This window comes from Macadamia integrifolia, chromosome 8 (genome assembly GCF_013358625.1).
Source record: "Macadamia integrifolia cultivar HAES 741 chromosome 8, SCU_Mint_v3, whole genome shotgun sequence".
NCBI classification, from domain to species: Eukaryota; Viridiplantae; Streptophyta; class Magnoliopsida; order Proteales; family Proteaceae; genus Macadamia; species Macadamia integrifolia.
In genome coordinates this window covers 19,111,211-19,124,084 of record NC_056564.1, presented here as the reverse complement: position 1 = coordinate 19,124,084, position 12,874 = coordinate 19,111,211, and the positions used below count along the sequence as shown (strand labels likewise).

The following is a 12,874-nucleotide window of genomic DNA, read 5'->3' as shown; positions in this document are numbered from 1 at the left end:
AAATCAAAAACTCCATCATATACATTTAGGTGCACTTGCATACCATTAAAAGAAAAAAAAAAGGCAAGAACTTATTGAAAAAACCATCGTATTCATATGGGCACTATGGGCTCCCCCTACTTTCCCTTGATTAATTGCTGGGATTCTTTACAATTGATTACTCCTTTCTTTTATTTTCCAAATTTTTCCTAGTAATATTATTGGCCAACCTGAACTCCTTTGTAACTGATTTTTTCTCAAGTTTTTTTATTTTCTTCCCCAGTTATCCTGATTTGTCCCGAATTTTTTTAATGATTACTACTTTTTTTGTCTTCTAATTTTCGTTATATTTTGCAAACCACAATTCAAACCAGTCAACCAATCTGAATTGCCTATACACAGAAATTCACACATGACACTTGAACATCAATCCTTGTGGGGTAGTGGATTCAGGCCTTCACTTTCCTGTTTTCTCAAATTTTATTCTTCTGTAATTCTCTGTCACTTAACGCAGATAGTGAGACCATAGCATCGATCTCTCCAAACTCATGATCCCGAAACCATTTGAATCCATTTGAAACCTAATCGGATGCGGATGGATAGAGTTATATTTGATTCGAATTTGATCCATTTACATCTCTAGTAAAACGTGCCACTCAAGTCTGACCTTTCAAGCCCAAGCCCAAGCCCAAGCCCAAGCCCAAGCCCGTCTGAAGCCTACTTTGATCCTATTAAGGCTTGTGCTGGGATTTTCAGCCCATAGGCTTGGCTAGGGGTAGGATGTCCAAGCGTGAGGTTGGGCATGGCTGAGGCCTTGGGTTGAGCCTGACCCGACCCTATATACTTTGCATATTTTATTTACCCTTCATAAGAGTGGTCTTCAATCTTAACACAGGGGTAAATAATGTAATTTCATATAACCTAGGGTTTAGGGGAATACATCGCCAGTGGAGGGCTTTCTTGGGGCGGCACATGGCTCAACGCGATCCAATGACTATGAGCATTTTCCCTCATTGAGTCTCCATTTTCTGGATTTCGGGTCAAGAGTCAAGACCCAAATCTCCCTCCCCTTTCAAACCTCCTCTACTAATGCTTCGCTATGAAACGCAATGAAATTCGTCTTTTAACTTTTATTCAAGTTGGTTTTTCAAGCCATGTTACCATTATAATATACTATCATTGGATCGGTATGGATTGGATCACTTCGGTCATTACCAATTTGATCTGGGTGATTCTAACCGATCCAATTCGACTTTTAAGACTGGTACTTGAAGTATTCCTCTATTCTATTATGCCCTTCTTGGTTTGATAGCTATTCATATCTAAATCAATGCAACCTTCCCTCTTACTTGAAAAGAAGGTTTAAGAGAGCCTGCTCTCATAACAAGGGTTAGAGGTTTCACCAAAAATGTTATTTAATTGTTTGCAAAAGAGAATTCCTTTTCTTATCAAACATAGATTTGTTTGTGCTGAGAATTCTAAGCTTAACCGACAAATATTGTCATCAAGCATTTCTTTATCGAGATAGGTGTGTCATTCAAAAGCATCATTTGTTGATAGGCATCTCCAGCTCAAGTCTCTATTATTGGTTTGTTACATGGATTAAGTGTGGCCCCATATAATTAGGATTTATTATTAGTTCTAAATTGTAAAACTAGACAAAATCAAGGGTTTCGTATTATCAAAAAAGGGGGAAAAAAAAGTTGTCATTCAGGGGAGTTACATATTAAGACTAGATTGGACAAAACACAACTACAGACGGATGAGTTGACAACTGTTGACGTATGAAAATTTTGATATATATTTTTTTTGGGTAAAATGATGAAACTACTTACTACCCCTAGAATAAGATATGATATAGAAATTTACAGAATCTGTTATGTTTTGTAAATTTCTTATAATATTAATCTTAATTTTTGTTTCGAATAAAAAAAAATGTCAGTATTTATTAGTATACTTTGATGAAAATTCATGTGTATTTTAAAAAGGGAGCAAGTGTTTGTAACCTAATAAGTTGCAATCTCTTTATTTACTAAGAAAAAAAAAAAAAGTTGTAATCTCTCTTTTATGTCCAATGTGAGTCGTGAGATGGTTTATTTGCCTTTGGTATTGCGGGTACTAAATTGTGATATCACTTGAAATGGATGGTAAGTAGTTGCAGAAAGCAAATGTCAGAATCTGTCCTACTCGCCTTAAAAAATGAAATACAGCTCAATGGCACTATACCAAGCACCGCTAAGGAGCGTGAGGAGACACAGCTGAATGGCATTCCCTATAGCCAATAAATATACATATATGGAGAGAGACCATATACATACTTGATCAAAAGTAAGGCTAGAGGACGAAAACCTTCAAATATTCTTGTTCATAATGGCGTTATTGGTGATCACGCTCTTACATTTGTTAGCATCTTCTTCAATCATTTTATGTTATAATGGAGTTTAAGGAGGAAGAAACCTCACCATGAAAGAAGAAGATCTTGAGTTGAGGAGACAACTCTTAACATCTGAACAAGCCTGCAGTCAAGGGTATCAATGTATACATACATCACTCAATCATCTTCAATTTTTTTATTCAAATCACTGCATGAATTATATTATAGAGGATTACGGCGAAATCTATGATTGTTGATTTTTACAAACAACCAGCATTCGACTACCCATTGCTCAAGAACCACATACCGAAGGTATAGAGATCAGTGTCATCACATCCAAGTTAAATTATGTCCCTTTTTTCTTTTCTTTTCTTTTTTACTATCTTATACTTGATGACTAGGGAGGACATAACAAAAAAAAAAGGACTAATGAGGACTTAACATGACATGATCGTAACCCCTATCCAAGTTTGCAAGGGATTTTCATCTTAGGAAGCGTGTGGTTCTGAGTTCGACTCCTCTTACCTCCTTGGGGCCACTCACACTGGGTATTTAGTGCTCTTCACTGCTTTCTGTGAAAGTTGAATGCTTCTAAAAAAATAAATGATATATGATCGGATCAAAGAAGTAGATCCCCTTGATTATCTCTGATTCAATGATGGAGATTGCCCGTCAGGAACAGTTCCCATTAGTAGGACAACAAAAAAAGATTTAATTAGATGAAAATCCTATTCAAAATCTTCTGAAAATTTTCATCAATTCATATACGAGTGACCCGGTAAACATATAAGTCATCCCAAACCCTCTGTCTCCCCTCCTCCCCACCAAAATAAAAAAATACAACTTTTCCTCATGCTTTCTAAATGTATTGAGCAATTGACATTAACACATATTAGTCAGTATGCAGGCTTTCAACTGAGAGATGGAAACTTGAAGTACCATGAAGGTTCAGCGTACTTGAGTGTACACAATCCCTCGGTCTCCTCTGATCAACACAGTGGAGCTATGATTTGGGCACAAGTGACCAATACAGTGGAGCTATGATTTGGGCACAAGAAGGACAAAACCACGTACAAGTCGGATGTCATGCCAGTTCTCTTCTCCATTTCTCCCTGTTTACCCATATATATCCTTTGATTCTACTACAATTAGGCCCCAAAAAAAAAAATAATAATAATAATAAATAAATAAATAAAATAATCATGTTTTCATTGTAACACAGTTGGGTGGGTGGACAAACTTCTATCCTATTGTCTTCTTTATTCAATATTATTCATCAACCATTGTAGTCTGTAGAGTCTATTTGGTTATAACTTATTTATTAGTCTTCTAGTAAAGAATATAAATTGCATGTATATGATCTTATTTATGTTGATGAGTTATGTACAAATGCCAAATTCTAGCTTCGATCTAAGCTACAAATGATTTTCAGCGTGCATGTGAATCCTAAATTATACGGTGACATTAAACCCAAATTTTGGGGCATTGGAGTCAAACGAATTGAAGTTTCATTCTCAGTTTGCCTCAGCTTAATTTTGACTCTAAATTTATTTATTTATTTAGCAATTAACGAATTACTGTATTTCTATTGTTTAATTTCTTTTTATATAATAATAATAATAATAATAATAATAATAATAATAATAATAATAATAAAATATTAGGCAGATGGGTCTCAAAAGACTGGCTGCTCCAATTCCATTTGCAATACTTTAGTCCAAGTTAACAAAGAATCAACACTTGATCTAGTTTTTAACCAAATTTCTACCTAGGTCAAAAACCATTCCCAGTGCCATTCTTTCTTTTCTAAGCAAAGATAGTCTTTGAAGATTCAATTTCAGATTCGAGTCACCTCTGTAGCATAAAACTTGAGATGTTTTGTCTCCACTCAATACCTTAGGAAGCGGTTATATTCTAAAGGTTCTGAAATAGTCTCTGCATGCTCTGATCGAGCCCCTGTAATGACAAAAAGATCTTCTAAGTTGAACGATGAGCGAACTTTGAAAATCCGATAGCTGGGTATATGCCGGACCCTCCAATCGTTAGATCCAAACTGTCGCTCACAGCACTGGATCTGGACTCTTGATAATGGCGTATTGTGTGACAATTCAAGAGAATTCGTGGAAATGGTCATATTTATTCAACTACCCTAATCTTCAACTAAATTACCTACTGAAAACATTGTTATTTGGAAATGGATCGGAAGAGATTTGATAATCTACCCTTCACTCATGTAAAGAGCTGTTATTGACTTTCGGATTGAAACCAGATCAAGATCCTATTAAAAGAGTATGTTCTCTGATGCTGGTCTGATGGTATTTAATTGTATTTTCTATGATTAAACAACAACCTTTATTATTATTTTTTTTTCCGCAAGAGGCAACAATCTTATTTGTTTTTTGGGTGAAGGGCAATAATCTTTGAGGGAAGCTAAAAATTTTTTTTTGGGTGAAGGGCAATAATCTTTGAGGCAAGCTAAAAGGGTTAGTTTTATGTCGCTTGGTCAAAAAATCAGCTTAATTATGTTAATTATGAATTGTAATTGGTACGTTTTATTTTTAACATCATTTCAAGCTTTTAAGCTTGAAGGTCTATTTGGCTATAAGTAAAATGAAAATCCAACAAGAATCCTGTCTACTTGCGTTCTTCTACGATCAAACAGACACATCTGCATCAGCAAGAAAAAACAAACTAGAGAGCAAATCCTTGGGAGGATTCCATCAGTGTGACCTTGATTCACACTCCCACACAAAACCCTATTCCATCCCCATCCCAAACTTGCTAGGGAGAAGTTTGGGATGGGTAAAGACAAATTGAGAAGCCGACACGTAACACTGCTTGAGACCTTTGCAATAAATGTAGAACCACTCTCTATTTCCATTCGAAAGAGAGAGAGTGGGGAATGTAGAACCACTCTTTCTATAAAAACCGAACCAAGTCTGGAAAATCAAACCTCTCTTTCAATAAATTTGCACCTTTTATATAAGACAAGCCATGAGTGAGCATAATTTTTCAAAGGCTCGTGAGGGGAATAAATCAAGAACCTCTGCGAAAACTCCCTCCAGGGTTCTAGAATCATGTATAGGATGTAATAAAGCTTTGAATCTAGAAATGTACACGACGCTATGGAGATCTTTAAATGGTATTACGAAAGCCAATAGATTCGAATGATTGAAAAGATTAGTTACTACCCTGTTCTTGAATAAACAGCCTGCATGTGTATGAACAAATCTTAATCACCTGAGAATTTTCAACATAGGAAACTTCATCAGCCAAAAGTAGGTGTGAACCACAGCCATCCAACGTATTGAATGTGGACGTGATGTTATAGAGTTCCATTTTCTGGCTTAGAGGACTGAGAATTATGTTATAATCCAATGAGCAGCACTGAAAAAAAAAAAACAAAAAAACAAAAAAACAAAACAAAACAAAAACATAAACAAAAAGAGGGAAACATTTCAGAAAACTGATCCTTGCATTTTCAAAGAAGGCCAACATCAAGAGTCAATCTGACACCATCTTGGAATGAAACAGGATTAATATTGAGTATTTGAGCCAATCTGCTGATATCCATAGATATGTCAGCAGGGGAAGTAACGCCACGATTAACCTGCAATCAACCAAGTCTTAAATGTGGAGGGTAGAAACAAATAAAACCAAAATACACAATCAATATTTTCAGATTCTCGTAGGCACAATTTTTTTTTAACTTCCACCTCCATAACTGTGCATCAGACTTGTTTGTAAACTTGTTTCTGACAAAGACAAATTTAATGTTATCATACCAGTTGGTTGATCTTAACCACTTCTGATGAAACTTGGGAAACAAAAAGCATATGGTTTATGGTTTCTCATGCCTTTCAAACAAGCCAAGATGGATTGAAAACTGAATGCAATTTTAGACTTGCTACCAGTATGGAGCACTCACACTGTTAGCAAGCATATTCATCGAATTGAAACATTCATGCTGACAATAAACAATACCCTTTCAAATTGAAGTAAATGCCAGAAAATACATTCATAATATCAAAGGGTTACACGGGGTTTGTCCTAGACACCCATGTTATGAGAAAAACATGTTTTATGCATCACAATTTTCTGAAATAGATCCAAGAAAAAAGGAGGGGGGTGGAAAGGGGGTTGGGTGAGGGGCTTACCGATGATGCAGAAACAGGTTTGATCAATGAGGTGTTGTATCCTCTGACATTTGCAACAGCCTCAGCCATTTGCACACGAGATACCCTGTCTGGTCCACCAACATTGAAAACTAACTGCATTTGTCTACCATCTGAAACGAGCACAATGTTAAACAAACAGTAATCCAAGAAGGCCAAGAAACCAAAACAATTATATAGATGTGAAAGTATTAATGCAGGGGGCAAAATCTGGAGACAACTTTTTCCAAAAAGAATCAAATCCTCATAAAAGTGCAAAGCTCATGATAGGGAAATTGCTTACAAGAAGATGGACACTATTCATATAAACTAGAGTGTAAGGTTCACTGTCTTCTCCTTCACATGCAACTCGAACAGGAAATCTGTTCACCACTTTCTCATCATTGGTTTAGAGGTTGGGCAGCACTCCTAATTTCCTGAATTTTCTTAATCAAGGCTCGGTCATCCCCAGGGATTCAATCAGCCTGATAAGACCTTTATAGCATTTTTTGGGAAGAGAGAATTTTTGCTAGAGTAAATACCCTCATTGATACTATTTGGATTTTCTGGAAGGAATAAGCAGCTTCAAGACTAGTCTGGGCCTGTCCAAGGTCTGATTGATAGGATTGGACAACAACAGCTGATCTCTTCATGGGGATCCTGTTTGGTACCATTTACTGGGATCACAATCTACCTTCTACCCTTTCATCCCTCCCAGACTTGTGAATCTCCATTGAATCACCTCAAGGCCCTTATCAAGCTTAATTTTTTTTAATCTTGGAGACAGGCATGATTTCTATTTTTAACTGCCCACGTAGCATAGGTGCAAGTTGGTTACTGGGTTTCTTTGACGACTGATCCTACCGCTGTGGTAGGAAATCCTTCAAACATCATCAGTTGGATGCATGAGAAGGATGGGAGACCGTGAAGATACATCTTCTTAGGTAAGCCTTAAGCATCTGCCTTTGAGTTCACCATGAATACCTCATTCCTAAGGAAGCCAAGGATGATCATTGACATAGTGTATGAGCTCACAAAACAAGATGTCATCAGGCCTAGCAAGTGTTATGGACATATTTACCATAGTAGCCACAATTATATAAATGTATTGAGGGGCTCCATGTTGAGCCAGGATTCTGCATGATCTCATTTTTCGTATCCAGAGTAAAATTCAGTTAACCAATAGCTTAGACTATTAAAACTAAAATGACCACTGATTTTCTACGATGCAGTTCATAACAGGCAGCAAAGCACATCTAAATTCAATTATACCTGGATCACAACTCTTGCTTCAAAACCTTTTATAGTTAAATAGGCAAATCATTGCTACCATACCCGACAAGTCCCACTTAGTATAGACACTAACAGATTCAAACCTGATATCCACCTCTTAGTCAGAGCTAGGATGATCGCCACGACATCCTTGACATAAACTGGACAGCGGAACTCATCGTGAAAGAACTCTACTTTGTCTCCCTTAGAGAGGACACTATCCATCCACTGCATCAAAATGAATGGATCATTAGTTCAAGTCTAAACAACCAAAGACTTCTAGTCCAGAAATCCAAATACAAATGCAAACCTATTATATTCTCAAAAAAATTAAGTAGTCTTTTTATTTAGGTTTTATGGTGTCATAAATTTTTCGGTTCATGATGTCGATGAACTTTTTTTTTTTTTCGATTCCCTTGAACAAATATATTCAGCACATATTTTTCAATAGCTTATTTTGGTAGCTAAAATTTTACCAAGCACATTATCCAATTTTGGTGTATTGCTGTTATTGGTGATTATTCTTATTCTGGGCTACTCTTGGAACTGTTCCCCTCATAGAGACAGTATAGCTTTGTAGTACCATGTATATTTCTTCTTCACCAATATAGAGCTATTTAACCCCAAGAAAAAATTATGTTACTCAATTGAGCCATGGGTCAAATCAAAACTGGAAGCTAGACAAAAGATGATAAATTTATTACTCAAAGATTGTCATCTTTATATAAAAACAGCTTAATTAGACTGTGGCCAATTGTAAGACTCTTTTCCTTGTGCAAAAGGGAGAGAAATATATAGCAGTCAGTAGTCTGAAAACTTGGTCCAATAGCTAGAAGTTCTAGACAATGTTATCCACAAATTGATGCAGTTCAGTATATATGAAATTTGTACCAGAACTCCCTGAAAACAAGATCAATTTCTTGATTCACACTCCACACTTTTCATTTTATCATAAGAAACTCCTTCAGTGTTCGCTACCAAGTCACTTATTTAAGAAAATTGTACCAGCATTTGTGAAACTGAATAATTTGCCTGATTTACACACAAAGTTTGTCATTTCATCAGAAATAAATCCTTCATTCTCACTATCCAAATACTGAGATATTAAATCTTGAAAATGTTCCTAGAGTAAGTTAGTCCTTCACAATGCAATGGCCAAATTGAATCATCTCAATGAATTCCAAAAAATTCTTGATATATTTTCCAGATAAAGAGACAGAATCATCTCATTTTTTTTTTTATATGAAAAATAAAGTCTCTGTAGGCAAAAGCATCTCTCCCATATATAGCAGATAAAATATCTCAAGGCATGAAGAAGTTAGTGGGCCAAACTATAGAGAAACAGAAAATGAGAGAACTTTCAATCACTGACAACTATTTTCTTCCCTGAGATAAATCAATTTGGCCAGGATCCAAGAAGAACTAATGTAGGACTAAATTGGACACCCAATTAGACCCAAAATTGCAGAAACTTTTAAAACAAAGAACAACCAAAACCAACCCCAACCATGTATCAGAAATTAACTTCAGCGACAACCCAGAAACAGTACCGAACCCACAGAACAGCAACACAGGGATTAAACAAACCAGTAGCAGTTTAGAACTAATCCAGAGACTATAAAAGTGCTAACAATCTTTAGAAATCAGAACAGATATTCAGCAGTATAGCAGGTTATCGATCTCAAGAGAATAACAACAGAGTCCATTCCAACAATGATTCTTAGAACTAAACCAGGAACAGATGGGAGTCCGTTCAGATTTAAGTTAACAGAATATTAAGAACAGCAGTCCAGAAAACACTATTCAAACCAGCAGAACCAGAATGCAGAAAATAGAAACTTCAGTTCACTAAAAGACAAAAATCTAGAGATAATTTCTCATCAATGGCTGAGCAGAATCAGCCAATATTTGGGTCGATCCTCACTGGTATGGGGAGGAACCTTCGATCAAAAAACTGGACTAATCGGATACTCAGATCTGGTCATTCCAGCAGAGGCGGATGCTCTGTTTTGCAGAATTTTCTGGGCAGCAGAGTGATAGATTACATACCTGGTTTTGCAGCCCTAATAAGTCTTGAAAGAGATATAAAAACTTAAGAGAATAATACTTGAAGTAGACCTCCTAGACTTCACGCCGCAAGGAGTCAATTGGATCAAACACCAATTCCTTCAGCCTTGATCAAACACAAGACAACTCTTCATGAAGAAGACAATAGTAACAGCCATTATTTTTTTATCAAAATCTTTCTAGGCCTTTAGGAGCCTCCTCTTCTTTATTTATAATGTTAATGGGGGAAGGAATTACAAAATAGAAGGCTCCTCAAAAAGGAAACCAAATATTCTCCTAATACAATAGTTACTAAAAACTGAAATTAGAAACTAGTTGAAAAATGAAACTAACTACTAATGACTTGACTCAATTAACAACTTGACTCCTAAGGAAACAAATATAACTCAAATCAAGCCCAACTAAAAAGGAAGCTAATGAAAAAAGGAAACTAACTAGTAATCCTGTACGTAGACCCCCCTTTTAGACCCATAAAAGTGGTCTATTACACTCAAAACACATGGGATCAAAGGCCCAACATATATGGACCCAACCCTAGGCTTATTCCTAATAAAACAAGCATATTTTGGTAATTAATATGCATCAAGAACTAGTCAATCAATTGTCTCTGCCACTTTTTAGTACAGTAGGGATGCTTTGACTGACTTGGTTATCCGGGAGAAAAAGGACTGTCCCTTTGAAGGTACATAGCCAGTTTATACAAATCTACAAGGACAACTGGACAAACACAGAAGTAAAATAAATCAGAAAAAGATAGAAGACAAGGTGGAAGTAAGAACCTGAATTGGAAGAGATTTTGTAACAGGAGAAATTGTCTGAGGCCCATAGATGATACTACTTCTCAGAATCACAAAGTTCGAGCAATTGGCAGAAAGAAACTGCTCAGCTGCCAGTTTTGATTTCCCATAGACATTTACAGGAACAGCTTCATCATCTTCCTTGTAGAAGGATTTAAGTCCTTCATAAACTGATGGTGCAATTACATTAGACTGAGGATCCATGCTAAAATAACTAAAGTAGGAAAGCAGTATAAAAATAAATAAATAAATAAATTTTAAAAAAATAAAAAAGAAATAACGAAACATTAACCCTTCTAGATAGAAACTGCAGCAAATAAACAATGATGTCAGATAACAAGAAAGATCATCATGACCACCATTAACCTCTCCTAGTTGGTGTTAGGAACATGAATCCTATTTCCATATCTCAATATATATACAGTCTAGGCCTACACAGCAAAGTTTACTCCAAAAATGAGTTCCAATGCTCTTTTTACCAACTCCAACCATGTTTGTCATGGGCTTCCCCCTGACCCTTTCCAGGTCCAGCCAACATAAAATCACTCCACACCAGTTGAAAAATAAGCCAAGTGCCAAAGCAGATCTAAGGCTCTTGCATTTATCCAAATCGTCTCTAGGATGCAAGATACTCCATCGTTATGGGAAAAAGCATGGCAACACATGTTGGCTAAACATGATCTTTTCCTGGATCAAATTTTGGATGCAGCAACTGAAAAGATTTAATGATTATGTATCTTGGACCACCTATTCTACAACAGTGATTGATCAGATGAAGAATAATTGATTAAACAAATAAAAGCTAAAATTTAAATCAATGGCTTGTTGCATTTCTAGGATAACTTTAAAAAAAATGATGATCGGTGTTCCTTTCTCCAAGTCCTAGAGGTGTCATATTTGCTTAGATATTTCACATCCAGAAATTTAATATTTCAATTTTCAACAAAATGATCACTTCAGTCATGTAATGCTAGTAAAGAGTGACTTGGATTGACTGCTCGAAGATAAGGGAATAATTAAAAAAATTTCTTCCAACTCGCAAAACTTTCATGTCATGAAAGAAATATGAATTAAGCTACTTTCTTTTCCCTGCAATTACTTGACACATCCGAGGTTGATAAGCTGAAAAAATGGGGACCTCAATAGGGCTCCTAAAACTTCATAATTTGATCCTGTGCAGATGAAAATTAACAATTAATTTAACCTACTTTCTTTTCCCTGCAATTACTTCCCTTGATTAGGGAAGCACTCTCGAGTATATCTTGTGTGCACACTGGATACATAAGATAGACAATTATGTACCTTGATCAGTTGATAAATGGATCAGAAGACTACCACTCTCGCCAAAACTAGAAAGCCATTTTACAAGAGAAGAAGGTACATTGGTGGCCATAGCAGCAGCAGGGTCCATCTCACATATACGAGGTACCGAGAGCGCAGCACAATTGATCACCACATGAGGCTGGTGAATTAAAATTTAATGTGTATCAGCGCCAAAGCATGTGAGAAAATAGTACCGTTTGAAGATTACTTCAACATTAAAAATGAAAAATCTAAGTTCATACCACTAACAATGACAAAATCTATAACAAATGCAGAATCTGTATGCTCTGTTTACCAAAACTAATTAACTTCCCATAATTTCGTTTTGAAGAAAAAAAGAGAAGAGGAGAAAACGGACACAAACAAGAAGGAATCAACGACAGTTTAAAGGAAATGGGAACAGATGCAGAAACTAGAGTTATTTTCCTCGAGAACATACCTGACCGAAGGTAGAGGATATGGAATCAAGCCCATGGCCAGTCTGTAGATCGACAGGGAAAGCGAGAAATGGAGAAATGGCATCAAGCAAGGACTGAGGGGGAGTAGAGCGGTGGGTGAATGCGAGATCGTAAGGCTTTCCTTCGATCTCTGAGAATGCCTTTAAAACATGTTGGCCAAGGTAACCTGTCCCTCCCACCACTAACACTCTCTTCCGATCCATCCTTTTCCCCCTCCTCTTTCCCAAGCTTTGTTATCTTCTTTGTGTAGATGCTGGAGGGTAATAGACTAAAACCACTGCTCCCCCTTCCTTCTGCTGCAATTCTCTGAACAGAGTCCGGATTGTCTGGCTCTGGAAGTACATCTAGAGGATGCCCATGTGGCCCATGCGTGCAGGGTATTTTAGTCTGAACCAGGCCGATCCGGATCGGATCGGTGTCGGCCCCGTCCGATCCAAGACCGATTCCGGT

At 36.6% G+C, this 12,874-nt stretch overlaps 1 protein-coding gene across 6 annotated transcripts; it reads right to left on the bottom strand.

Moving 5' to 3' along the window:
• Nucleotides 1–5,293: 5,293 nt before the first annotated feature.
• On the bottom strand, nucleotides 5,294–12,781 carry LOC122085884 (dTDP-4-dehydrorhamnose reductase). 6 transcript variants are annotated; one of them, XM_042654489.1, is made up of 7 exons: nucleotides 12,406–12,780; nucleotides 11,946–12,105; nucleotides 10,626–10,813; nucleotides 7,884–8,007; nucleotides 6,511–6,641; nucleotides 5,831–5,963; nucleotides 5,633–5,740 (listed from the first exon to the last, which is right to left on the bottom strand). In XM_042654489.1, exons 1-6 carry the CDS (start codon nucleotides 12,625–12,627, stop codon nucleotides 5,835–5,837), a joined length of 954 nt encoding a protein of 317 aa, XP_042510423.1. In that variant the 5' UTR covers nucleotides 12,628–12,780; the 3' UTR covers nucleotides 5,633–5,740; nucleotides 5,831–5,834. The 6 variants fall into 6 exon arrangements, 3 of the variants coding, with proteins under 3 accessions (XP_042510424.1, XP_042510423.1, XP_042510422.1); XM_042654490.1 differs by lacking the exons at nucleotides 5,633–5,740; nucleotides 5,831–5,963 and adding an exon at nucleotides 5,294–5,593 and having other exon boundaries at nucleotides 12,406–12,781; XM_042654488.1 differs by lacking the exon at nucleotides 5,633–5,740 and having other exon boundaries at nucleotides 5,790–5,963; nucleotides 12,406–12,779.
• Between the last annotated feature and the right edge of the window lie 93 nt (nucleotides 12,782–12,874).